The 27926-nt window shown below is 47.3% G+C and overlaps 1 protein-coding gene across 1 annotated transcript; it reads left to right on the top strand.

Annotated features, from left to right (window-relative positions):
- On the top strand, nucleotides 1–27926 carry LOC137364208 (histone H2B.2, sperm-like). Its single transcript, XM_068027581.1, has 3 exons — nucleotides 1–62; nucleotides 23818–24016; nucleotides 27843–27926. The coding sequence occupies exons 1-3, from the start codon at nucleotides 1–3 to the stop codon at nucleotides 27924–27926; spliced, it is 345 nt and encodes a 114-aa protein (XP_067883682.1).

Consider the following 27926-nt stretch of genomic DNA (forward strand, 5'->3'; position numbering starts at 1 on the left):
ATGGTTGAGGAGAAGAAGAAAGCAGCTGCTAAGAAGGGCGCCAAGAAAAGTGTGAGTAAACCGTAAGCAAAGGGAGGCAAAAGGCAGAGAAAGTCGAGGAAGGAGAGTTACTCCATCTACATCTACAAAGTGATGAAGCAGGTTGACCCCGCCACCGGCATCTCCTCCAAGGCCATGAGTATTATGAACTCGTTTGTGAACGATATTTTCGAGCGCATCGCGGGTGAGGCTTCCCGCCTGGCCCATTGCAACAAGCGCAGCACCATCAGCTCCCGGGAGATCCAGACCGCCGTGCGCCTGCTGCTGCCCGGGGAGCTGGCCAAGCACGCCGTGTCAGAAGGGACAAAGGCGGTGACCAAGTACACCAGCTCCAAGTAAAACTGCACAATGGACTGAAAAACATCCCAAACACAACGGCTCTTTTCAGAGCCACCCACAATCTCTCTGAAAAAGCTACAACATCATCCCGAAAGTATCAATTTGTTTTTTTTTTATACAAAGGGTCTGGAACTTTCCAATTGCCTTTGTGATCTCTGTTTTAACCCCATGGATTCTGGGTGATTCACGTTCACTTGGGATCTTTGTGTCTCTACTTAATAATGCCGTGTAAATCAATTACTGATCACTGACCCCATGTGCGCGTTCATTTTCGCTATTGTACTATTTCATCAATGAGCTGACAGATCAGTTCTCAGTCACTTGTTTCCTTTGTTCAAGCTCGGCCTCAATAATAAGTACATTTACTAGAAACCCCGCTGTTGTAGGAAACCTCAGTCTCTCATTTCAACTCCTGACAGTAAAAATCTTCTCTCCGCTTTTGTCTCCCACAAATAGGTTCAATCTAGAATCAGTGATGCGGTATCTTGACAAAGATTGACCTGAAATGTGTCCGCTTCCACAATGCTGTGAATGAGACTTTCTGCCGCCGCTTACAGACTGTTTCAAAAAGGACGGAGAATAGTCCGAGATCAAAGCGCACATGGGCTCAGTGATCAGTAATTAATTTACGCGGCATTATTAAGTAGAGACACAAAGATCTCACAGACAGTGAAACTGAAACACCCAGAATCCATGGGGTAAAAAAGATCAGAAAGGCAATTAGAAAGTTCCAGAATCTTCGTATAAAAAAACAAAACAAATCAAAACCAGGGAGATGATGTAGCTTTTTCAGAGAGATTGTGGGTGGCTCTTAAAAGAGCCGTTGTGTTTGGGATGTTTTTCAGTCCATTGTGCAGTTTTACTTGGAGCTGGTGTACTTGGTCACCGCCTTTGTCTGGATCTCCCGGGAGCTGATGGTGCTGTGCTTGTTGTAATGGGCCAGGCGGGAAGCCTCACCCGCGATGCGCTCGAAAATATCGTTCACAAACGAGTTCATGATGCTCATGGCCTTGGAGGAGATGCCGGTGTCGGGGTCAACCTGCTTCATCACTTTGTAGATGTAGATGGAGTAACTCTCCTTCCTCGACTTTCTCCGCTTCTTACCGCCCTTTGCTGACGGTTTACTCACAGTTTTCTTGTCGCCCTTCTTCGGAGCTGCTTTCTTCTTCTCCTCAACCATCTTCAGTTTCAATTTCAGACTCAGAAATAAACCAAACCCCTTCCGAGTGCGGATTAAATAGACAATCCCACAGCTCTATGCTAATGAGGGATGGGGGAAAGTAAAGATTGTGATTGGGTGATTGGGAGTGATGTCACAATGGGTTTATATTGTAATACTATAATTGGTGTCCTTCACCATCCAATCACATTCCAACTTTGCAGCCAATCACAAACATTCGTACTGCAATCAGGAAGTATGTTTCACAAAGACTCTCTCCAGCTGCAGTTTACATTGAAAGAGCCGCTCCCTGTGTCAAGCTCTCTGGAAATGTTCTGCATGTTGTTGAGAGGACGCTTATTGATGATTCTGTGTCGTTGCTATTGCATGTGAGTGTGCAATTAATTCCATTACTTTTATTCTCTGCTCCTGTGTTTGAGTGTGTTCTGTCATTCAGCAGTTCTCAGTCTCTGGTGCTGTATGGATTTATTCCGTATTTATTTCGAGATATAGCACTAAAACAGGCCCTTCGGCCCACCGAGTCTGTGCCGACCAACAATCACCCATTTATACTCACCCTGCAGTCATCCCAACCTACACTAGGGGCAATTTACAATGACCACTTTACCTATCAACCTGCAAGCCTTTGGCGGTGGGAGGAAACCGGAGCACCCGGCGAAATCCCACGCGGTCACAGGGAGAACTTGCTAACTCCGCACAGGCAGTACCCAGAATCGAACCCAGATCCCTGGAGCTGTGAAGCTGCAGTGCTAACCACTGCACCACTGTATCTGTCAGACTCTGGTACTGTGTTTGAGTATGACATCCATTCTGTATCTGTCAGTCTCTGTTGCTGTGTTTGAGTGTGAGGAGTTGAGGCGGAGTGTTGCGGCGAGGAAGATGGAAAAGAGCGTTGGTGCGATGACACAGACTTAGTTGACCCCAGTTTGCATTGGGATTGGGTCAGTGGTAGGTCCGTTGGGAAGGATTACAGCTTCCATGTCATCATGCAGTCGTTGGAGGTTGGTGACGAATTTTTCCGGCTGCCAAATTTGAGGAAGACTTTCCATAATCCCTCCTGGTTGGTAGAGTCGAAGGCCTTTGTCAGGTCAGAGAAGACCAGGCAGAAAGTTTGCTGCTGCTCCCTACATTTTCTTGGCGTTGTCTTGCTGTGAAGATCATGTCCACTGTTTCTCTTGATGGACAGAATCCACATTGTTTTTCCAGTAGGAGATCTTCAGCCACGGGGTAGAGACAGTTGAGAAGGACTCTTGTGATGACCTTCCCTGTAGTGAACAGCTGGGATACCCCTCTGTCATTACCACAGTCGGTCCTGTCACCATTTTTGGTGATGATCACAATGACAGCATCTCAGAGATCCCTGGCGTGCTCTCGTCCTTCCAGCTGACGGAAATGAGACCATGTATTTGTGTGAAGTGTTCTTCTCTGTCGTATTTTAGATTTTCAGAGGGAATTCCATCGATGCCGGTGGCCTTCATTTTTTTTTACCTGTTAGATTGCCTTTTTAATTTCTGTTGGGCTGGGATTGTGCTGACGTCATGGTGGGTAACATGCTGTGGAATGTGGCACTTGCATCAAGGACTGAGTTGCGATTGAGGAGATCTTGAAATTGCTACTTCCAACCAGTGCTGACTGCCTCTCTGACCTTGATCAGTGTCACTCCATTCTTTACTCTCAGTAGGGTAGGTCCTTGGTAATTTGGGCCATAAATGGTCTTGATGGTGCTGAAGAATCCACACATGTCGTGGCTGTCAACAAGTTGCTGTATTTCCTGCACTCTTTAAGCCCATCAGCTGTTCTTTAGTTCGTGTAAGCAGATCTACTCTACAGGACGAGTGGGAAACTATTGAAACGACATTGCCTGCAGTCCTGAAGCAAGGCCACTCCAACATCTGTCATCGGGCTGCAGTATGCTGACAATGCTTGCATGTGCGCACACTCAGAGGCCAAGCTTCAAACCCTCATCGATGCATTCATGGAGGCGTATGAAAGAATTGGCTTGAAGCAAAACATCCGGAAAGCTAAGGTCCTCTGCCAGCCTGCTCCCCGACACTGCCCCCGACTATTAAGATCCAAGGCGAATCACTGGACAATGTGGATCACTGCTCATACCTTGGGAACCTCCTGTCACCAAGGGCAGATATCGACAATGACACTCAGGATCGCTTCCAGAAGGCCATGTGGCCCATAAATCCTGCTCTGCCATTCAATAAGATCATGCCTGTTCTGATTGAGGCCTTAATTCCACTTTCCTGCCTGTGCCCATTGACCAATGACACCCTTGTACATCAAAAAATCTGTCTGTCACAGCCTTGAATATATTCAATGACTCAGCCTCCACAGTCCTCTGGAGAACAGAATTCCAAAGATGAGCAAACCTCTGACAGAAGAAATTCCTCCTCATCTCTTTCTTGAATGGGAGACCACTTATCTTGAAACTGTGGCCCATAATTCTACATTCCCCCACAAGGATAAACATCTTCCCAGCATCTATCTGTTCAGCCCACTGAGAATCTTATAGGTTTCAATAGGATCACATCTCAATCTTCTAAACTCCAGTGAGTGGAGGCCCAATCTGCTCAACCTTTTCTCACAAGTCAACCCTTCATCCCATGAATCAGCCGAGTGAACATTCTTTTAACTGATTCCAATACAAGTATATCCCTCCTTAAGTCTTTCTTTTTCTTTTGGGCCTCCTTATCTCGAGAGACAATGGATACGCGCCTGGAGGAGGTCAGTGGTTTGTGAAGCAGCGCCTGGAGTGGCTATAAAGGCCAATTCTGGAGTGACAGGCTCTTCCACAGGTGCTGCAGAGAAATTTGTTTGTTGGGGCTGTTGCACAGTTGGCTCTCCCCTTGCGCCTCTGTCTTTTTTCCTGCCAACTACTAAGTCTCTTCGACTCGCCACAATTTAGCCCTGTCTTTATGGCTGCCCGCCAGCTCTGGCGAATGCTGGCAACTGACTCCCACGACTTGTGATCAATGTCACACGATTTCATGTCGCGTTTGCAGACGTCTTTATAACGGAGACATGGACGGCCGGTGGGTCTGATACCAGTGGCGAGCTCGCTGTACAATGTGTCTTTGGGGATCCTGCCATCTTCCATGCGGCTCACATGGCCAAGCCATCTCAAGCGCCGCTGACTCAGTAGTGTGTATAAGCTGGGGATGTTGGCCGCTTCAAGGACTTCTGTGTTGGAGATATAGTCCTGCCACCTGATGCCAAGTATTCTCCGAAGGCAGCGAAGATGGAATGAATTGAGACGTCGCTCTTGGCTGGCATACGTTGTCCAGGCCTCGCTGCCGTAGAGCAAGGTACTGAGGACACAGGCCTGATACACTCGGACTTTTGTGTTCCGTGTCAGTGCGCCATTTTCCCACACTCTCTTGGCCAGTCTGAACATAGCAGTGGAAGCCTTACCCATGCGCTTGTTGATTTCTGCATCTAGAGACAGGTTACTGGTGATAGTTGAGCCTAGGTAGGTGAACTCTTGAACCACTTCCAGAGCGTGGTCGCCAATATTGATGGATGGAGCATTTCTGACATCCTGCCCCATGATGTTCGTTTTCTTGAGGCTGATGGTTAGGCCAAATTCATTGCAGGCAGACGCAAACCTGTCGATGAGACTCTGCAGGCATTCTTCAGTGTGAGATGTTAAAGCAGCATCGTCAGCAAAGAGGAGTTCTCTGATGAGGACTTTCCGTACTTTGGACTTCGCTCTTAGGCGGGCAAGGTTGAACAACCTGCCCCCTGATCTTGTGTGGAGGAAAATTCCTTCTTCAGAGGATTTGAACGCATGTGAAAGCAGCAGGGAGAAGAAAATCCCAAAAAGTGTGGGTGCGAGAACACAGCCCTGTTTCACACCACTCAGGATAGGAAAGGGCTCTGATGAGGAGCCACCATGTTGAATTGTGCCTTTCATATTGTCATGGAATGAGGTGATGATACTTAGTAGCTTTGGTGGACATCCGATCTTTTCTAGTAGTCTGAAGAGACCACGTCTGCTGACGAGGTCAAAGGCTTTGGTGAGATCAATGAAAGCAATGTAGAGGGGCATCTGTTGTTCACGGCATTTCTCCTGTATCTGACGAAGGGAGAACAGCATGTCAATAGTCGATCTCTCTGCACGAAAGCCACACTGTGCCTCAGGGTAGACGCGCTCGGCCAGCTTCTGGAGCCTGTTCAGAGCGACTCGAGCAAAGACTTTCCCCACTATGCTGAGCAGGGAGATTCCACGGTAGTTGTTGCAGTCACCGCGGTCACCTTTGTTTTTATAGAGGGTGATGATGTTGGCATCGCGCATGTCCTGGGGTACTGCTCCCTCGTCCCAGCACAGGCATAGCAGTTCATGTAGTGCTGAGAGTATAGCAGGCTTGGCACTCTTGATTATTTCAGGGGTAATGCTGTCCTTCCCAGGGGCTTTTCCGCTGGCTAGGGAATCAATGGCATCACTGAGTTCCGATTTGGTTGGCTGTATGTCCAGCTCATCCATGACTGGTAGAGGCTGGGCTGCATTGAGGGCAGTCTCAGTGACAGCATTCTCCCTGGAGTACAGTTCTAGGTAGTGCTCAACCCAGCGGTCCATCTGTTTGCGTTGGTCAGTGATTATGTCCCCCGATTTAGATTTGAGGGGGGTGATCTTCTTGATGGTTGGCCCAAGAGCTCTCTTCATGCCATCATACATTCCTCTGATGTTTCCGGTGTCTGAGGCCAGCTGAATATGACTGCATAGGTGTTGCCAGTAGTCGTTTGCGCAACGCCTAGCTGTTCTTTGTGCAGTACTTCTGGCTGCTTTAAGTGCTGCGGATGTTAAATCGCTGGGGGCTTTCTTGTAGTTCAAAAGTGCAATGCGCTTAGCGGCTATGACAGGTTCCAGCTCTTCATTATGAGATTGAAACCAGTCTGCATTTCTCTTCGCACTTTTGCCGTAGGTGGTCAAAGCTGACTCATAGATGGCGTCTCTGATGTGGGCCCACTTGGTCTCAGCATCCCCTGTGGGAGTGTTTTGAAGGGCTGTTACAAGTGAATTTAGAAATTTTTGTAACAGCTGTGGGTGAGAAATTCTGCTCGTGTTGATGCGCGGGTGGCCCTTCTGCTTGGAATGATGCAACTTCTTTGGTCTGAGTCTAACCTTGCTGCACACCAGGGAGTGGTCGGTGTCGCAGTCCGCACTGTGGAAGCTGCGTGTGATTTGAACACTGTTTAAGGCGGCTCGCCTTGTGACAATGAGGTCTAGCTGGTGCCAACGACGTGATCTTGGGTGCCTCCATGAAACCTGGTGACAGGGTTTAGTGTGAAAGAACGAGTTGGTGATGCAGAGGTTATGATAGGTACACAACTCAAGCAGTCTCTGCCCGTTCTCATTCATCCTTCCAACGCCATAGTGCCCAAGGCAGGAGGGCCATGAGTCATGGTCGGCCCCAACCCTGGCATTAAAGTCCCCCAGCAGGAATAGGTGTTCGGTGTTGGGGATGCTGCTAACGATGTTATGGAGTTGTTCATAGAACTGGTCTTTAGCTTCAGGTGCGGAGCAGAGTGTTGGAGCATAGATGCTGAGTAGGTGTACTGGACCAGAGGTGGTGAGCAGTCGGATGGACAGTATGCGTTCCGAGCCATTTGAGGGAGGCTCTATCATGCTGAGCAAGGTGTTTCTGATGGCGAAGCCCACTCCATGCTGTCTTGGTTCTTCAGGATCCCTGCCCTGCCAGAAGAAGGTGTAGTCTTGCTCTGCTAGAGAGCCACTCGCGGGGAGGCGAGTCTCCTGAAGTGCTGCAATGTCCACATTGAGTCTACTGAGCTCGTTGTTAATGATGGCGGTCTTCCGAGAATCGTTGATTTGTGTAAGGTCTTCCGACAGGCCAGGACACATAGTTCTGACGTTCCAGCTTGCAAAGCGAAGGGCTGGTACCTTCTTTCCTTTTTTCATGTTGTTTGGTGCGGTGTATCAGTCCACCTTTCGGGCAATGACCCTGAGCTCCAAGCACCCATTGAAGCGGGCAGACTGTGGCGGGACAGAACCTTATTGACCGGGGGCTGCCCGGTTTGAGGCGGGCGGTAGCTGTCCAGTGAGGTGCAATGACCTCTCCCACCGACAAAGGCAACCCGTGGCGCCCAGTTTCTACGCCAATTTATCTGGACTTATAACCCGTAACTGCTGCCTTCCGTGTTGTTTCAGTCGCTGTGAGGCAACTATGGAGTGACCTCTCCATGGCGCATGCCTGGGCAAATTTATGGAGGTTGAGAGTTGCCCAGTCGTCAAAACCCCCCTCTCGGCCTTTCTGGTGGGGTCCAAAGGAGTGCAGGACACGACGTTTGGCACCAGTATGGCTGCAGGAACTGCCGGAAACATGCCAAAGGTGACACATGACCGCCTACGGGGTTCCGCTCCGGATTTTCTGTTAGGGTTTACTCCCTTAGCCTTGGTCTCTCCCGAGACGCCCACAAGGCAGTGGGGTTGTTGGGGCCCCTACACAGGTGTAGGATGGTGCCGGCGGGAGGAGGGGATGCAAGGGGGAGGGGTAGAGGGAGGGGGTGGGGGGGGGTGCAGGGGAAGGGGGTGCGGGGTGAAGATGGTGCGAGGGGGGGGCGGGCTGGGACGGGGTTGTGAGGGGGTGAGCTGAGAGGGTGGAGCAGGGAAGGGGACGGGGGTGGGGGGGGGGTGGAAGGGGGGTAAAGGGGGGGGGGGAGGGGGGGTGGAATCTGGTGCAGGTAATAAGCCATTTCCTCAGTGCCCACCATCGACGTCCGGAAAGCTCATCCACGTCCTTCGGGAGGTGAAGCATCATTTGGCAGACTTAGAGGTGATTACATTTGTTAAGGGTTTTTTTTTTTGCAGTGGTTTAAATAAAGGCATGCAGCATTGCCGACAGTGCGCTGCAGATGCTCTCCGAGCCATCTCCCGCGGGCGCTTTGAAGTTGCGGCCGGGGGGGCCGTTCGTGGATGTTTTGGGTGTTCGGGGCACCTTTTCACAGGACTTCTCTCGGGTCCCGCAGCTCCTTTTTCACCTCAATGGACTTACCGCATGCCGTGGCTGCAGACACTCTGGACTGTGAAGACAGCAGGATCGGAGATTAAAGTATCGGCAGCTGTTCTCGTCAGTTTCATCCGGATTAATTTCATTGAGAAAACAAAGAGCAGGTGTGGCTGGGGGAGGGCAGTGGGCCCAGGTAACATACACTAAACTAACTGTTAACTTTTAGATAGGGCTAAAATGAACTGATTTAAAGAGCCAGGGGAATTTAAACAGTTTAAGAGGGCAGATTGGGGGAGAAAACGTTAGGGATGGGAGCAGATGGCCATGGATAGAGTTGAACAGCAAGGGAGCTTCCTAGGGAGCTTCCAGCCCAGGAGCCATCTTAAGTAAGGAGACCAAAACTGTATGGAGTACTTTAGTTGGGGTGCCACTAATGCCCTGTACAGTTACAGCAAAACTTCCCTACTTTTATACTCCATTCCCCTTGCTAAAAATTCCAACATTCCATTTGCATTCCTAATTACTTGCTATACCTTCATGCTAACTTTTCTGTAATTCATGTACCTGGCACCCAGATCCCTCAGTACAGCAGCATTCTGCAGTCTGTCTCTATGTAAGTAATATTCTGTTTTTCTATTCTTCCTGCCAAAGTAGACAATCTCACATTTTCCTATATTATACTCCATCTGCCAAACTTTTGCCCACTGACTTAACCTATCTATATCTCTTTGCAGACACTTTATGTCCTCCTCACAACTTTCTTTCCTACCTATCTTTGTACCACCCATAAATTTGGCAACAGTACACTCAGTGCCTTCATGCAATTATTATAATAGATCATAAATAGTTGAGGCACCAGCACTGGTCCCTGTGACATTCCATTAGTTACAGTTTTCCAATCTGAAAATGCCCCATTTGTCCCCACTCTCTGTTTCCTGTGAGTTAGCCAATCTTATATCCATGTGTGTGTGATTTTCAGTTTGTATCTATCAGTGTCTGGTACTCTATGTGAGTTTTGGACTCTTTCTTACTCTCTCACTGCTATTTTTTGTGTGTTAGGTTGCTTTAGATGACTCAGGCTGAAGTACTGTGAGTGAGTGCAGTAATCAACCTATATCTTTCAGCATCTGGCACTGAGCATGTGTTTCAGCATCACTCTCTATCTGTCAGTAATTGGTACTCTGTGTGAGTGTGGGATTCATTATATAATCCTCCGTCCCTGGGACTGATGGCAAGTCTGGATTTATTCTCCATAAAATGTCAGCACAGCAACAGGCCATTGATGTGGTCGGTTTTCAGCAGACAATATATTTGAGGTTTTGCTTAGTATTAAATATCTGTCACTGTGAACACAATAGTGAAAGATAATGTATCCTACAATCTGATACAGGATTGGTGTGCAAGTGTAACTCAGGCTGTACTCATCAATTTGATCAGTGCCATTCAGTCTGAGTGAGTATCTTGGACTTGCATGTAAAATGAGCTCAGTCTGGAATTGTACAGTATCTTCCATCTGCCACTGTACGAGGTTTCAGGACTGGTATGTAATTTTTAGCTCAGACTGTACTGATCAAATTTATAATGTATCTTTTAGTTTCACAATCCGGATGAGTTTTAAACTGGAATCTGAGTTTGGATCTCAGGTTATACGATATTTCAGAATCTCTCAATCTGATTATGGACTTGAGTCTAATGTTTATGTCTGGAAACATGATGGGAATTAATACTGATAATAAACTCATAACCTGTGTAAATATTGGGCTTGTATTTAACTTAAATCTCAGAGTACATTATTGAGGTTAATTCTGTAACTTTGAAACAGGAACAACGTGTCAGTTCTCTGTGTGTTTAATTTGTAGCTGAGGTTGCTCTATTGTGGGATTGACAAACTGATAATTTGATTGTGGGTGAGAAGTTGGACTGGGATTTATGTATCTACCTGTCAGTGGTAATGAGTTGGGGTGACATAGAAACAACGTCTGTCTTTCCTGCTCTATTTGATTGATGGATTGAAAATGTGTCTCTGGAACTATTTCTGCTGTCTGAGACTGTGGAACTGATGACTTGTCTGTGTCTCTGCGCTCTGTGAGTGATAATGTACATATTGTGTGTGAGAAGGAACTGGTGACACTCTTCCTTGTAACTTGGGTGGAGGAAATAGCCCATTTATTCTGGTTCATTCAATCATTTGCCTGTTTGAACAAAAGTATGTTTGTAACTAAAATACAGGTGAGATCAAAGATATAGAGTTTTAATGAATTTTATCTCTCAAATAATAATCATTATGGATACCCGCAAAAGAACCACCGCAACACAAATATTGTCACTGTTTCACTCCACTACAATAAGTTTCTTCCCATTCTGTCTCCATCCCCTTGTCCACACACAACCCGAGAATGGCCTCTCCACTCACTCCATGTTCTGAGACCAGTTCAGATCCACTCCGCCTCTTACAAACAGCCCTCGTCTGCCCCTGAACTTGCCCCGGACACGATGCAGATCTCTGAGTCTATCTGCGGACATGCTCCCAAAGCGATGTGCTGCTGGAAGGAGGCTGCTGTTTGCTGCCTTGCCCCGGGACCGGGATCTCTCCATTCGCGGCTGTTTTAAACCATCTTCTTCCGCTCACAGGCAGTGCTGGGGGAGGGGGGCGCAGGCGCAGATTTCTGCAGCACTTCAGCCAGAAACGTGGAAAACTTCCGGCACAGAATGAGTCCATTCGGCCCATCGTGTCCGCGCCAGCGGAATGAGAGGGATATAGCCTGTTCCCACAGTTTGTTGTTATTGGACAGTGAAGTGTGGAAACAGAAACGGACAGTCAGGATGTGGGGAGTTACACAAAGAGAATCTATTATAAGCACCAGGTGAGAAGTGTGAAGGACACATTTTAAACAGCGGCTGTTTGGTTTCATTTGAACGGTTAGACCATGAGATCGGGATCAGGAAATCTGACCTGTGTAAAAGTCCCTGCTCCGTCGGTCAGTCCCATTCCTGGCCCAGTGGATTGTTTCTGGATGTTATTTAATTGTTGCAAAATGGCCAAAGCCCCTGGTATGCAGTCGCTGGGGGCTGCAGGACTGCAGTGGAATCAGACACTGACTCTGTTTGTATTGCTGGGTTTCCTTTGTGATTGTTCACAATGATTATTCATTGAAAAATTGTTTTGGTCTCTCTTGTAACTTCCATCACATCTCTTCCTGAATTATAATAAATACTTTTTCTTTCTACAGGCAATACTTGAGGAAGCTGAATAAATGTAGTGATTCCTCGACACAAGGGGAAGTGCAGCCAGCTCCTCACACACAGTAAGTACAGTATCAGTCACAGAGAGCAGAGACATCAATTCCACAATCACCAACAGCAGAAGTAGTTAGAACACAAAAACACACAAAATAGGAGCAGGAGTAGATCATATGGCCCGTGGAGCCTGCTCCGCCATTCAGTACCATCATGGATGATCTTAGGCTTCAATTCCACTTTCCCGCCTGCTCGCCTTATCCCCTGATTCTCTGAGAGATCAAAAATCTGTCTATCGCAGCTTTACATGTATTCAATGATGGAGCATCCACAATACTCTGGAGTAGAAAATTCCAAAGATTCACAACCCTTTGAGTGAAGTAATTTCTCCTCATCTCAGTCCTAAATGATCAGCCCCTTATCGTGGGACTGTGTCCCCATGTTTTTGATTCTCTGACCAGCAGAAACAATCTCAGTGTCTCGCCTATCCAGCCCCTTCGGAATTTTGTATGTTTCAATGAGATCACCTCTCATTCTTCTAAACTCCAGAGTATAGGCCCAATTTACTCAGCCTCTCATGATAGGACAATCCCCTCATCCCAGGGACTAATTTAGTGAACATTTGCTGCACCGCCTCCAATGCACATATATCCTTTCTTAAGTGTGCAGACCAAAACTTCACACTGTATTCCAGATGTGGTCTCACCGAAATCCTGTGCAAATGTAACTCACTTCTTTATTGCTGTATTCTAATCCCCTCGCAATAAAGGCCAACACGCCATTTGCCTTCCTAATTGCTTGTTGTACCTGCATGCTAACTTTCTGTATTCCTTGTGCAAGAACACTCAAGTCTCTTTGAACACCAACAGTTACAAGTTTCACACCTTTTATCAAATATTCTACTTTTCTATTCTTATGACCAAAGTGAAGAACTTCACACTTCCCTACATTATACTCCATCTTCTTGCCCACTCACTGAACTTGTCTATATCTCTTTGCAGCCTCTCTATGTCCTCCCACAGCTTCCCTTTCCACCTACCTTTGTATCATCAGCAAACTTAGATACATTACTCTCTGTCTCTTCATCTAAGTCATTAATTTAGATTGTAAATAGCTGAGACCCCAGCACTTATCCTTGCGACACTCCATTATTCACTGCCTGCCAATCTGTTTCTACCCACTCTTTGCTTCCAGTCCGTTAACCAATCCTCTATCCATGCTAATATATTACCCACAATTCCATGAGTCCCTTATCTTCTCTATTAACCTTTTATGTAGCACCTTATTGAATGCCTTTTGGAAATCCAGGAATATGCCTAGTTTCCCTTTACCCTGCTAGTTACATCCTCAAAAAACTCTCATAAATTTGTCAAACAAGATTTCCCTTCAGGAAAATCATGTTGACTTGTTTGAATGCTTTTCTCAATGCATTGTTCAGACTTCCTGCATTTTCCCAAGGACCGATATTAGGCTAACTGGCCTGCAGTTCACAGTTTTCTCTCTCCCTCCTTTCCTGAAAGGCAGTGTAACATTTGCCAACTTCCAATCTGATGGAAATTTTCTGACCCCCTCCCACACCCACTGCAATATTACAGGGAACGGGGGTGGGGAGAAACAGCCTGTCTGCCCCAGGCCAATCAAAGCCCTTAATTGGCCAATTAACAGCCACTTATGGGCCTCCTCTCTCTGCTGCAGGTATTTTATCCTCGGTTGGGTTGGGGGCGGGGAGGCAGTGTGGCAAAGGCACCAAGAACCCTGCCTGTTAAAACCAGGCATCTTTCTTGCGGGCTGCGGGGTGGGGGGGGGGGTCCTCCTGATTAGGCACCCTGTTCCCCATGGAGGGCCACCCTCAAAGCTCCAACCGCCCCCATTGGGCACCCCCGGACCCTGTACCTGACCCCCCATTGCCTCAGACTTAAAGGTAACATTATATATTCTATCAGAACAGACTGAATGACAAATAACATAGCACTCCACAAAACTATAGTGTTCGAGTGAAAGATATTGTCTCAGTTATTTATTGCAGCCTGAGCTACACATTATATGCCAATCTAAAATCACATACAGTTTCAGACTGAGATACAGTATTTATTCCATAAATGCAAAATGAGCTATATGTTCCACAGGAGTTCATACTATTGAACAAGCCTGGGCTCTTTTCTCTGAGTGGTCACCTAATAGAAGCATTGCATAATATGAAGGGTTTCGTTAGGGTAGAGGTAGAGATGTTTCCCACTTGTGGTGGAGTCCAAAGCTGTCGATATGAAATAGTCAGTAATAAATTAAATAAATAACTCAGGGGAATCTTCTTTACCCTGCTTTGACAGCACTTGAGCTGCTGAACATTGTTACATTTAACATCAAGCTAAATGATTAAATGAGGCAGAAACAATTTGAGAGATTTGCTGATAGGATTAGATGAAGTAGGGTTGGAGTAACCTCATTGGAACTACCAGCACTTGGGCAGAAAAGCCTGTCTCTGTGCTGTAAATACTATGTAATTTTCTGTAGAGTGAATCCAGAATGACAAACTAACCCAGAGATTAATGGCTACTGAATGCATCCCACACACAGGCAGTACCAGAGACTGACAGATACTGAACAAAACCCACACTCACAGGCAGTACCAGAGACTGACAGATGCTGAACAAAACTCACACTCACAGGAAGTACCAGAGACTGACAGATACTGAACAAAACCCACACTCACAGGCAGTACCAGAGACTGACAGATACTGAACATAACCTCCACTCACAGGCAGTACCAGAGACTGACAGATACTGAACAAAACCCACACTCACAGGCAGTACCAGAGACTGACAGATACTGAACAAAACCCACACTCACAGAAAGTACCAGAGACTGACAGATACTGAACAAAACCCACATTCACAGGCAGTACCAGAGACTGACAGATACTGAACATAACCTACACTCACAGGCAGTGCCAGAGACTGACAGACATTGAACATAACCTAAACTCACAGGCAGTACCAGAGACTGACAGATACTGAACAAAACCCACACTCACAGGAAGTACCAGAGACTGACAGATACTGAACAAAACCCACACTCACAGGCAGTACCAGAGACTGACAGATACTGAACATAACCTAACACTCACAGGCAGTGCCAGAGACTGACAGACATTGAACATAACCTACACTCACAGCCAGTACCAGAAACTGAAAATATTGAACAAAAAGTACACACGCGGACAGTACCTGAGACTGACAGGTACTGAACAAAACACACACTCACAGGCAGTACCAGAGACTGACAGATGTTATGTCCATCCCAAATGCACAACAGAAAAAATAACTGAGAGATCCAACAGAAATCCAACACTTACATATAATACCAGTGACTTAAAGGTACAGAATTAATCGCACTCTCAAATATAGTGCATGTGACTGGGATACAGAATGAGTCTATACTGACACATAGTACCAGGGAATGACAGATACAGAATGAATCACACAGTCACATACAGCAACAGGGACATTTTGGCACAGTATGAATCTGACAGTCGTGTACAGAAACAGAGGCTGACAGATATCAAATGAAACCCACACACACATACAGTGACACTGAGAGCTATAACATATATGCCACATTCATATATAGTACCAGAGATTGACAGATACAGAATGAATTCCACACACACAAACAGTTCCACAGCCTTATACATTCAGAGTGAATATCACACTTTGTACCAGAGACTGACCAATGCAGCATGAATCCCACACTCCCACTCAGTAATAGAGACTGACAGCCACAAATACAGAATGATTCTTATTCTCATGTACAGGACAACTGACTGATTTGCCACAATGGTGTCTCTAATCTTTGGGCAAACTCAGTGTAATAACAACTTGTCTCCATTCCCAGTATTTCTAAATCCCACCTGTCCTCCATAATCTGAACAATTATTGCATGTCGTGTTGACTGTCTGATCTGTAAACTGCACTGGATCACAGATTGCTGACATTTGCTAGCTGAAAGTGAGAACTGCAACATAGAAGCAGAAATTGGCACAGCCTGTCAGGGTTAATAAACAGGTAATGTGAGGTAATAAACTTTGTAATAAACTCATATTGCTTCACATTTTTATACTGAAAATAAAAGTAATCAATTCTTAATAAAAATGTTTACTACATTGATCTGATATTTGTAAATGTGCCCTGTTATATATTACACTACATTGAGCAGTATTTCTGTCTGATTTTTCAGGATACTATTTGCATTACTTCAAATAAAGAAAACATAACTACACAAAGAACTGAGCACAATGCTGAAAGTTTCACAGCAAACAGTCAAAAGGGAAAGAGATAACATATAGAAAGAAAAAAAGCTAAAATGCTGAAAACACTCAGCCAGTCCGGAAACAACTGTGGAGAAGAGAAGCTCGGGTTAATGGTCCAGTTCTGTGACCCTTCTATAGACCTGAAACATTGCTCCTCCCTTCCTCTCTCCACAAATACTGCTGGAACTGCTGAGTGTTTCCAGAATCTTCTGTTATTCAGATTTCTAGCGGCTGCAGTATTTCTCTTTTTGAAGAATAAAACAATCCCTGGGAGGGAATGAAAGTTTACATAAGAAATAAGAGCAGGAGTGGCCACTCTGCCCATTGAAATAGTTCCACCATTCAATAATATAACAGCTGTTCTCCTACCTCAACTCCATCTTACCACACTGGCACAGCCCCCTTGATTCCCTTAATATCCAAAAACCTATCGATTTCTCTTGAATATACACAATGATTGAGCATCCAGAGCTCTCTGGGATAGAGAATTCCAAAGATTCATAACCCTTTGACTGAAAAGAAAATCTCCTCTTCTCAGTCAAATATGACCAAGCCCTTTATACTGAGACTGTAACCCTTCATTCTAGATTGCCCAGCTAGAGGAAACATCCTCCCAGCATTTACCATGTCAAGCCACTGAGCATTTTATCTGCCAGTGAGATTACCTCTCACTCTACTGAGTTCTGGGGAACAGAGGCCTAGTCTATTCAATCTCTTCTCATAGGACAATCCCCTCATCCTAGGAAGCAGCCAAGTGGCACGTCTCTGTACTCCCTCTAAGGAAAGTATATCCTTCCTTAGATAAGGGGACCAAACCTGCACAGCACTCCAAGTGTGATCTCACGCTGTATAATTGCAATAAATACTCATACTCTAATCTCTTTGCAATAAAGACAAACATATCATTTGCTTTCCTAATTGGTTGAGTACCTGCACGTTAACTTTCTGTGATTCCTGGACAAGGACACTCGGGTCCCTCTGAATGTAAACATTTCCCATTCTCTCACTAATTTCAAATATGTTCTGTATTGCTGTTTTAGATTAGAGATACAGCACTGAAACAGGCCCTTCGGCCCACCGAGTCTGTGCCGAACATCAACCACCCACTTATACTAATCCTACACTAATCCCATATTCCTACCAAACATCCCCACCTGTCCCTATATTTCCCTCCCACCTACCTATACTAGTGACAATTTATAATGGCCAATTTACCAATCAACCTGCAAGTCTTTTGGCTTGTGGGAGGAAACCGGAGCACCCGGAGAAAACCCACACAGACACAGGGAGAACTTGCAAACTCCACACAGGCAGTACCCGGAATCGAACCCGGGTCCTTGGAGCTGTGAGGCTGCGGTGCTCACCACTGCGCCGCCCTGCCAAAGTGTGTAACTGTACACTTCTCCCCATTATATTCCATCTCTCACATTCTTGCCCACATACTTAGTCTGTCTAAATCCCTTTTCTCCCCCTTTGCATCCTCCTCACAGTTTACTTTGCCACCTCACTTTATATCATCGGCAAACATGGATAACATGACATTCAGTCACCTCATCTAAGTCATTGATACAGAATGGAAATAACTGAGTCCCGAGCACCAATCCTTGCAGTATCCAACTACTTACAGCTTTCCTGCCGAAAATGACTCGGTTATTCCTACTCTCTGTTTTATGTCTGTTAACTACTACTCAATCTATACTAATATATTATCCCCAAATTGCATGGGACCTACATTGGTGTAATAACCACTTGTTTGATAACTTATTGAATGCTTTTTGAAAATCCAAACAGACTACATCCACTGGTTCCCCTTATCTACCCTGGCAGTTACAACATCAACATATTCTAATAATTTATCATTGACAATTTCCTTTTAATAAATCCATGTTGACTCTGCCCAACCATATTCTGATATTCCACATCACCCTTTACCATGTCTGTAATAATAGATTGTAGCATATTCCCCATTGCTGATGTCAGGCAAACTGGCCTCTAGTTCTTTGCTTTCTCTCTCCTTCCTTTCTCGAATAGTGTGGATATGTTTGTTACCCTCCAATTCACAGCTTCCAGAATCCAGGAATTGTTTCTTATAAGGAATGGGAATAGCTGTGGGAAAATGAATCTGAGTAATTCTATTCTGAGTCCACTGTATGATTCAGGTCAAATAATAATTATCAATAAAAAGGAGTAAAATCAGAGTTCAATTGAACTTTAATTTGAAGGAAATCAGCGTTGGAAATATGTTTATTCAAATTTTACACTTCTTGCTTTGGGAAACAAAATTCCTTCGAGACAGCACCCAACTCAGTTCCTATCTTTCAGTTTCTCATCTGAGGAATTTAAGGAACGCCAAACTGTAATGGCTGGGAATCAAACCCGGGCACAGCTGCTTGGAAGGTCATTGACCTGAAACATTAACTCTGTTCTCTCTCCACAGATGCTGCCTGACCTGCTGAGTATTTCCAGCATTTTCTGTTTTTATTCCAGCTGTTTGGAAGGCAGCTATGCTCATTGCTCTAACAGCATCGCTCACATGGAGCAATACATTGAGTCTTTCTGTGGATTTTGGGACTGGGCCGCTGTCTTTTGGTCTCTGATGATATAATCACAGCCAATAAAATACTCAGCTCAGTTCCAGGTGTTTAAAACTGGTGAACTGAAAGGCGACATGATGTGTCAGGATGTTTCTGAACAGCAATAATCACAATTTTGCAACACAGAAAGAGTTCATTTGAACAATTGTGCTGCTCTTTGAACGATCTATCCAATCAGTCCCACCTCCCTGTCATTTTCACATTGCCCTGTAATTTCCCCATCAAATAATGATCCAATTCCCTCAGGAAAGTTATTATTGAATCTGTTTTCACCTCACTTTTCAAGCAGTACATTTCTGATCATCAGAACGCGTGTTAAAATATCACCTCATCTTCCCCTGATTCTTTTAACAATTCTGCGTCCATTGGTTACAGACCCTTCTGCCAGTGGGAACAGTTCCTCTTCAACCCATTAGAATGTAGAGCACAACTATTAAATATTACATTAACATCTCTGCACCAAGAAGAACGACCCCAGATTTGCTACAAAAACAAGAAAAGCTGGAATCACTCAGCAGGTCTGGCAGCATCTGTGGAAAGAGAAGCAGAGTTAACGTTTCGGGTCAGTGACCCTTCTTCGGAACTGACAAATATTAGAAAAGTCACAGATTATAAGCAAGTGAGGTGGGGGTGGGGCAAGAGATAACAAAGGAGAAGGTGCAGATTGGACCAGGCCACATAGCTGACCAAAAGGTCACGGAGCAAAGGCAAACAATATGTTAATGGTGTGTTGAAAGACAAAGCATTAGTACAGATTAGGTGTGAATATACTGAATATTGAACAGCAGCAAGTGCAAACCTGAAAAAAACCCAGAAAAAAACAGTGGGTAAGCAAACTGAACAAACTAAGATGAAATGAAATAAATGCAAAAAAAGATAGTAAAAAATGTAAAAAAGAATGTATAAAAAAGGAAGAAAAAATAACTAAAAATGAAAGTAAAATGGGGGTCTGTCATGCTCTGAAATTATTTAACTCAATGTTCAGTCCGGCAGGCTGTAGTGTGCCTAATCGGTAGATGAGATGCTGTTCCTCGAGCTTGCGTTGATGTTCACTGGAACACTGCAGCAATCCCAGGACAGAGATGTGAGCATGAGGGCAGGGGGGAGTGTTGAAATGGCAAGCAACCGGAAGCTCAGAGTCCTGGGTATATCCAAGGATGTTATGGGAAGCAAGGGATGAAATTGCAGAGCCGCTGGCAATGATCTTTTCATCTTCTCTGCTGACGGGGGTGGTACCAGGTGATTGGAGGGTGGCAAATGTTGTGCCCCTGTTCAAGAAAGGGAATAGGAACAACCCTGGGAATTACAGGCCAGTTAGTCTTACTTCGGTGGTAGGCAAGTTGATGGAAAAGGTGCTGAGGGATAGGATTTCTGAGCATCTGGAAAGACACTGCTTGATTCGGGACAGTCAGCACGGTTTTGTGAGGGGTAGGTCTTGCCTCACAAGCCTGATTGAATTCTTTGAGCAGGTGACCAAGCAAGTGGATGAGGGTAAACCAGTGGATGTGGTGTACATGGATTTTAGTAAGGCATTTGATAAGGTCCCCCATGGTAGACTTATGGAGAAAGTCAGGAGGCATGGGATAGTGGGGAATGTGGCCAGTTGGATTAAGAATTGGCTAACTGATAGAAGGCAGAGAGTGGTCTTAGATGGTAAATACTCAGCCTGGAGCCCAGTTACCAGTGGCGTGCCGCAGGGATCAGTTCTGGGTCCTCTCCTGTTTGTGATTTTTATTAACGACTTGGATGAGGAAGTCGAAGGGTGGGTCAGTAAATTTGCAGATGATACAAAGGTTGGTGGAGTTGTGGATACCGAGGAGGGCTATTGTCGTCTGCAAAGGGACTTGGATAGGTTGCAGTGCTGGGCTGAAAAGTGGCAGATGGAGTTTAACCCTGAAAAGTGTGAGGTCGTCCATTTTGGAAGGACAAACATGAATGCAAAATACTGGGTTAACGGTAGGGTTCTTGGGCATGTGGAGGAGCAGAGAGACCTTGGGGTCTATGTGCATAGATCATTGAAAGTTGCAACTCAAGTGGATAGGGCTGTGAAGAAGGCATATGGGGTGTTAGCGTTCATTAGCAGAGGGATTGAATTTAAGAGCCGTGAGGTGATGATGCAGCTGTACAGGACCTTGGTAAGGCCTCATTTGGAGTACTGTGTGCAGTTCTGGTCGCCTCATTTTAGGAAGGATGTGGAAGCCTTGGAGAGGGTGCAGAGGAGATTTACCAGGATGTTGCCTGGAATGGAGAATAAGTCTTACGAGGAAAGGCTGAACATTCTAGGCCTCTTCTCATTAGAACGGAGAAGGATGAGGGGTGACATGATAGAGGTTTATAAGATGATCAGGGGAATAGATAGGGTAGACAGTCAGAAACTTTTTCCCCGGGTGGAGCAAAGCGTTACAAGGGGTCATAAATTTAAGGTGAAGGGTGGGAGATATAAGGGGGATGTCAGGGGAAGGTTCTTTACCCAGAGAGTGGTCGAGGCATGGAATGCCTTGCCCGGGGAAGTTGTTGAGTCAGAAACTTTAGGGACTTTCAAAAGGCTTTTGGATAGGTATATGGATAAAGGAGAATGATGGGGTATAGATTAAATTGTCCTTGACAGAGGACAAAGGATCGGCACAACATTGTGGGCCGAAGGGCCTGTTCTGTGCTGTATGTTCTATGTTCTATGCTTGCGGACTGAGCGGAGATGTTCCGCAAAGCGGTCACCCAGTCTGCGCTTGGTCTCCCCAATGTAGAGGAGACCACACTGTGAACAGCGAATACAGTATACTACATTGAAAGAAGTACAAGTAAATTGCTGCTTCACCTGAAAGGAGTGTTTGGGGCCTGGGATATTGATGAGAGGGGAGGTAAATGAGCAGGTATTACACCTCCTGCGATTGCAGGGGAAGGTGCCCTGGGACGGGGACGAGGTGGTGGAGGAAATGGAGGAGTGGACCAGGGTGTCGCGGAGGGAACGATCCCTTCGGAATGCTGACAGGGGAAGGGAGGGGAAGATGCGACTGGTAGTGGCATCACGCTGGAGGTGGCGAAAATGGCGGAGGGTGATCCTTTGGATATGGAGGCTGGTGGGATGAAAAGTGAGGACAAGGGGAACCCTGTCACGGTTCTGGGAGGGAGGGGAAGGGGTGAGGGTAGAGGTGCGGGGAATGGGTCGGACACGGTTGAGGGCCCTGTCATCCACAGTGGGGGGAAATCCTCGGTTGAGGAAAAAGGAGGTCATATCAGAAGCACCGTCATGGAAGGTAGCATCATCAGAGCAGATGCGTCGGAGACGGAGAAACTGGGAGAATGGAGTGGAGTCCTTACAGGAGGTAGGGTGTGAAGAAGTGTAGTCGAGGTAGCTTTGCTATCCTTTCACGCATCTCTAGTGCCATTCTAGTCAATCTCCTCTGCACTCTCTCTCAGGCCTTGATATCCCTGCTAAAATGTGGAACCTAGAATTAGACACAATGCTCCAGCTGAGGCCGATAACCAGTGAGATTTATAAAGGTTCAGCATAAACACCTTGTTTGTGACCCGTATTCCTATTTCTGGTTTCTAACCCAGTGTCGGCTCTGAGCTGTTGAAACTGCCTGAATAAATATTTCCGCCCAACAAAGCGCTCAACTTAAAGGCCGGAATGTGAGAAGCTGCTGAGAATAAGAGACCCTCGCAGCCAGGCGTCATTTCCCGGTGGATTTTTCAATAGAAACTGGGGCAGGAGAGAGTCTTTGGGAAATGTAATTCCTGAATGCAGTGAGAGAGTTTGTGATTGGTTGCAGATATAAAACTATTGTGACATCACTGCCAATCACCCAATCACAATCTTTACTTTCTCCCATCCCTCATTAGCATAGAGCTGTGGGATTGTCTATTTAATCCGCACTCGGAAGGGGTTTGGTTTATTTCTATATCTGAAACTGAAAATGGTAAGGTCCCCCCACCAGGCTCCCAGTGGAGCCATCATCCAACCTCCCTCCAGCTTCGCTATCGGGGGAAGTCGAATCTTCTTGGTCTACGCTGGGCAGCCCAGAGTTTGCCGCACCTGTGGCAGATCTGGTCACATGGCAGCCAACTGCAGCACGGTTGTTTGCAAGAACTGCAAGGAGGAAGGCCATCAGACCAAGGACTGTAAGCAGACTAAGTGTTGCAACATGTGCGGTGCGGCAGACCATCTCTACAAGACCTGCCCCAAACGTTGACTCAGCTATGCTCAGGCGGCAAGGTCCTAGGAAAGGCCGGGAGAAGGTTCGACGAAGGCGTCCGCTGTTCGAAAGGAGACCAGCAACCTTCTTCGCAGTGAGGAACTTCAACCTGAGAAGGAAGAGGAGGCAGCTGAAACCAACGACCCAGCACCTACCCAGCGCCCGGAAACCCCTCCTCCACAGACAGAATCAATGGAGGAGGAGGCAGCAGATGGACAAACAGGTCAGTGGCAAGTGGTCCAGAGGAAAACCACAAAGAAAAAACATCCCAAAGCCACCACCCAAACCAGTGGCAAGAGGAGGCTCTCTTCTGAATCAGACTGCAACAACTCCTCTTCACTGGACGGGGAAATGCTGGAACGACAGCCCCTTCAAAAGAGGCGGCAGAATTCCGAGATGGATGATAAGGCATCCCAGCCCCCGGGCACTGGAAGCTGTGATGGGCCCGGCGTGCCCCAACCCCAATGCCTCACACGTAACGACGTGGCCAACGCATCTCAGCTCCGGGACAGCGGGAGCAAAGACACGTCTGGCGCACCTGAGCTCCGGGAGACCGGGAGCTGTGATGTTTTCGAGGAGGAACAGATGGAAGCAGCTGAGGACAACCCAATGCTCTCTGCCTACAAGACCCCCCCGATGTCACCCGAGCGGCACAAACCCTGCATGAAAAATCAGGAGGGGTTTCTGAGCCCAACCAACGTGAAACTGCTTGCGCAGACGATGGGTATGCAGGAACATCCCGAAGGGGAAGGACTGGGACTAGCGAGGACAAATGGTATGGGAAGCAACAACTAATTTTTAGTAAAAAATGGGTGTAAGAATTGCTTCCATTAATGTGCGTAGCATTAAATCTACTACGCAATGTGTTTCAACCTTGGATTACCTTGCCAAGGTCAAAGCTGACCTACTGTTTCTGCAGGAGTGTGGAATACCACACCTCAGCACTTACAGGCAGTGGTCGCGATGGTGGTCCCACGGGCCATCGATCTGGTCGGGGGGTAATGACTGCCGCTCCTCCGGGCTGGGTATTCTGCTGTGGGGAGGTAACTTCACCATCTCCGAAGTTAAGGAGGTGGTGGGCGGCCGCCTCCTCGTAGCAAACGTGATGTGCAACAACGCTCCGCTCCGGTTGATCAACGTGTACGCCCCGGTACAACGCAGCGACCGACTGACCGTCTTCCAGCAGCTCCCACTGCTGCTGGCGACGTCCAGTCCGGTCATCCTAGGCGGTGACTTCAACTGCATCATCGATGCGGCTGGACGATCCGGCAGTGACGACAGCAAACTGGACGCTACGTCCAGATTCCTACTAGAAACAGTTAAGGATGCCAAACTGCACGACGTCTTCAGCAAATCTGCAGACGGAGCGCAGCGCAGATACACATGGTCAAGATCGGACGGGTCTGCCCGTTCCAGGATTGACTTCCTGTTTGTGTCCCGTGCTGTCACGGTCGGATCCACCGACGTCAAGCCGGTGTTCTTCTCCGACCACTGCCTCTTACTGGCCGACTGTCACTTACAGGACGACCAGCGGGTTGGCAGAGGGACGTGGAAGCTCAATGCGACACTGCTGACCCCAGAGAACGTTGAGGAACTCAAAAGGGATTACAATGGTTGGAGGACCGTGAAACCCCTCTTTGAGTCTCCAGTTCCGTGGTGGGAAGCGATTAAGGAGAACATCAAGAGGTTCTCCATCCACAAAGGTGTTCAGAAGGCGAGAGAGAGACAGAGGGAACTGTCCCGACTCCAGAAAATTATGCAAAATCTACTCCGGTTGCAGTCAATGGGGGTCGAGGTCAAGGAGGACCTCCAAGAGGTGAAGAGCCAGCAGGCCTCGCTCTTTGCCAAGGAGGCCTCCAAGATCATCTTCCGGTCCAGAGTCCGCTCCATCGAGCAGGATGAGACGTGCTCGCGTTACTTCTTCCAAAAGGTACACAGAGAGAGCTCTGTTATCAGCAGCCTGAAGGAAGAAGATGGCTCGGTAACGTCTTCGCAGTCCGACATACTAAGGATCAGCAAATCATTTTATGCTGGGCTGTATGACGCGAAGCCCACAGACAGCAGAGCCTCCCAGTCCTTCCTGTCATCTATCACAGAGGTCCTAGATGACAGCAGGAGGGAGAGACTGGACAAGCCGCTAACTCTGGACGAGCTGACAAAGGCCGTCGAGTCTTTCGAGACCAGTAAAACCCCCGGGAGCGACGGCTTACCGGTCGAGTTGTACTCGGCCCTGTGGGACTGGGTCGGCCCGGACCTGCTGGAAGTATACGAGAGTATGCTCCTGGCCGGCAGCATGTCGGAGACCATGAGAAAAGGCATCATCACCCTCATTTACAAGCAGAAGAAGGAGAGGGCAGAAATCAGAAATTGGCGGCCCATCTCACTGCTTAATGTTGATTACAAGATTCTGTCCAAAGTCATAGCCAGTCGAGTCAAGTCTGCTCTGCAGTTGGTGATTCACCCCGATCAGACCTGTCCTGTACCCGGCAGGAAGATCTCTGATAGCCTCGCGCTACTCAGGGATACGATCGCCTACGTACGGGACAGGAGGGTGGACACCTGCCTCATCAGCCTGGACCAGGAGAAGGCTTTTGACAGGATATCGCACACCGACATGATGGACGTGCTTTCCAAAATGGGGTTTGGGGAGGGAATCTGCAATTGGATCCAACTGCTCTACACAAACATCAGTAGCGCAGTGTCAATTAACGGGTGGGAATCTGAAAGTTTCCCGATCAAATCTGGAGTCAGACAGGGTTGTCCTCTCTCCCCTGTCTTGTTTATTTGCTGTATTGAACCCTTTGCTGAGTCTATTAGGAAGGATGCGAGCATAAGAGGGGTGACAATCCCAGGCAGCGGAGGCACTGAGGTCAAAACCTCCCTGTACATGGATGACGTCGCCGTCTTCTGCTCGGATCCGCTGTCCGTGCGCAGACTGATGAGCATCTGCGACCAGTTCGAACTGGCCTCGGGAGCCAAAGTTAACCACGGCAAGAGCGAGGCCATGTTCTTTGGGAACTGGGCTGACCGATACTTTGTCCCCTTCACCGTCAGGTCAGATTACCTGAAGGTGCTGGGGATATGGTTCGGAAGGGCCGGGGCGTGCACCAAAACATGGGAGGAGCGAGTAGCCAAGGTACGACAAAAGTTGGGCATGTGGGGGCAGCGATCTCTCTCCATTGTGGGTAAGAACCTGGTCATCAGGTGCGAGGCGCTCACGTTGTTGCTCTACGTGGCGCAGGTCTGGCCCAGACCTCACTCCTGCGCCGTGGCAGTCACCCGAGCCATTTTCCGCTTCGTCTGGGGATCTAAAATGGACCGGGTCCGGAGGGACACGATGTTCAAATCTCTGGACATGGGCGGGAAAAATGTACCCAACGTGGCCCTCATCCTGATGACCACCTTCGTGTGCGGCTGCATCAAGCTATGTGTAGATCCCCAGTACGCAATCTCCAAGTGTCATTACGTGCTGAGGTTCTATCTGTCCCCGGTGTTGCGAAGGATGGGCCTGGTCACATTGCCGCGGAACGCTCCGTGCAGTTGGGCGGCGCCGTACCACCTATCCTTCGTGGAGCAGTTTCTGCGGAAAAAAACCTTTGACCACCGGTCCATCAGGCAGTGGTCTGCACGGAATGTCCTCAAGGCCCTACGGGAAAAGGAAACGGTGGATCCTGTCGGATGGTTCCCCGAGCAGACCGTCAAAGTCATTTGGCGGAATGCCTCATCACCAGAACTTTCAAACAAGCACCAAGACGTAGCTTGGCTGGTGGTGAGAAGGGCCCTCCCCGTCAGATCCTTCATGCACACCCGAAGTCTCGCCCCCTCCGCACAGTACCCCCGCGTTGGCTGTGGTGGGGAAGAGACGGTCGCCCACCTCCTCCTGGAATGCGCCTTTGCAAAGCAGGTGTGGAAAGAGATGCAGTGGTTTTTGTCAAGGTTCATCCCAAGCAGCTCTGTAACACAGGAGTCTGTGCTCTACGGGCTGTTCCCAGGGACGCACACCGAGACAAACATCAACTGCTGCTGGAGGACTATCAATTCGGTGGAAGACGCCCTTTGGTCTGCCCGAAACTCGCTGGTCTTCCAGTGCAAAGAGTTGTCCACCACCGAATGTTGCAGACTGGCACATTCCAAGGTCCGGGACTCCGTGCTGAGGGACGCACTGAAGCTTGGGGCAGCCGCAGCAAAGGCTCAATGGGGAAAGACCACAGTGTAAGGTTCCCCCACCAAGCTGGACTGAAGGGCTGGATCAATGGGAAACCCCTCGAACTGTATCGTTAATATGCTCAATTGCTGTCAATGTAAAGCTGTAATTGACATGACAATTGTGAAACAGAAGGGTTGGGAAGAAACTCATGACAGTATTGAAGGAAACTGATCTCCCTTGCAATGTTTGTATTTTTTGGTGCTGTTTGGAAACTGTTTGGCAATGTAATGTTTACAGATTTTTATGAATAAAGTATACTTTGGAAATAAAAAAAAACCAAGCTGAACTGAGGGGCTGGAGCCCTGGGAAACCCCTCGAACTGTATCGGGAAAATTTTCATTTGCTGTAAATGTAAAAATGTAATTGGCATGACAAATGTGAAATGGAAGGGTTGTGAAGCAACTCATGATTGTATTGAAGGAAACTGATCTCCCTTGCAATGTTTGTATTTTTTGGTGCTGTTTGAAACTGTTTGGCAATGTATTTTTAACAGATTTTAATGAATAAAGTATATTTTGGAAATAAAAAAGAGAAGAAAGCAGCTCCTAAGAAAGGCGCCAAGAAAACCTTAAATAAACCGTCAACAAAGGGCGGCAAGAAGCGGAGGAAGGAGAGTTACTCCATCTACATCTACAAAGTGATGAAGCAGGTTCATCCCGACACCGGCATCTCCTCCAAGGCCATGAGTATTATGAACTCGTTTGTGAACGATGTTTTCGAGCGCATCGCGGGTGAGGCTTCCCGCCTGGCCCATTACAACAACCATCAGCTCTGGGTGATCCAGACCGCCGTGCGCCTGCTGCTGCCCGGGGAGCTGGCCAAGCACGCCGTGTCGAAGGGACAGAGGCGGTGA

The sequence above is a fragment of the Heterodontus francisci genome, unplaced genomic scaffold (genome assembly GCF_036365525.1).
Source record: "Heterodontus francisci isolate sHetFra1 unplaced genomic scaffold, sHetFra1.hap1 HAP1_SCAFFOLD_172, whole genome shotgun sequence".
In the NCBI taxonomy this organism is placed as follows: domain Eukaryota; kingdom Metazoa; phylum Chordata; class Chondrichthyes; order Heterodontiformes; family Heterodontidae; genus Heterodontus; species Heterodontus francisci.

Coding starts and splice junctions, on each gene's coding strand:
- LOC137364208 (XM_068027581.1), top strand. CDS start 1: ATGGTTGAGGAGAAGAAGAAAGCAGCTGCTAAGAAGGGCGCCAAGAAA. Junction 63..23,817: donor AAGAAAAGTGTGAGTAAACC/GTAAGCAAAGGG, acceptor CAGCACTTACAG/GCAGTGGTCGCGATGGTGGT. Junction 24,017..27,842: donor TGATCAACGTGTACGCCCCG/GTACAACGCAGC, acceptor AACAACCATCAG/CTCTGGGTGATCCAGACCGC.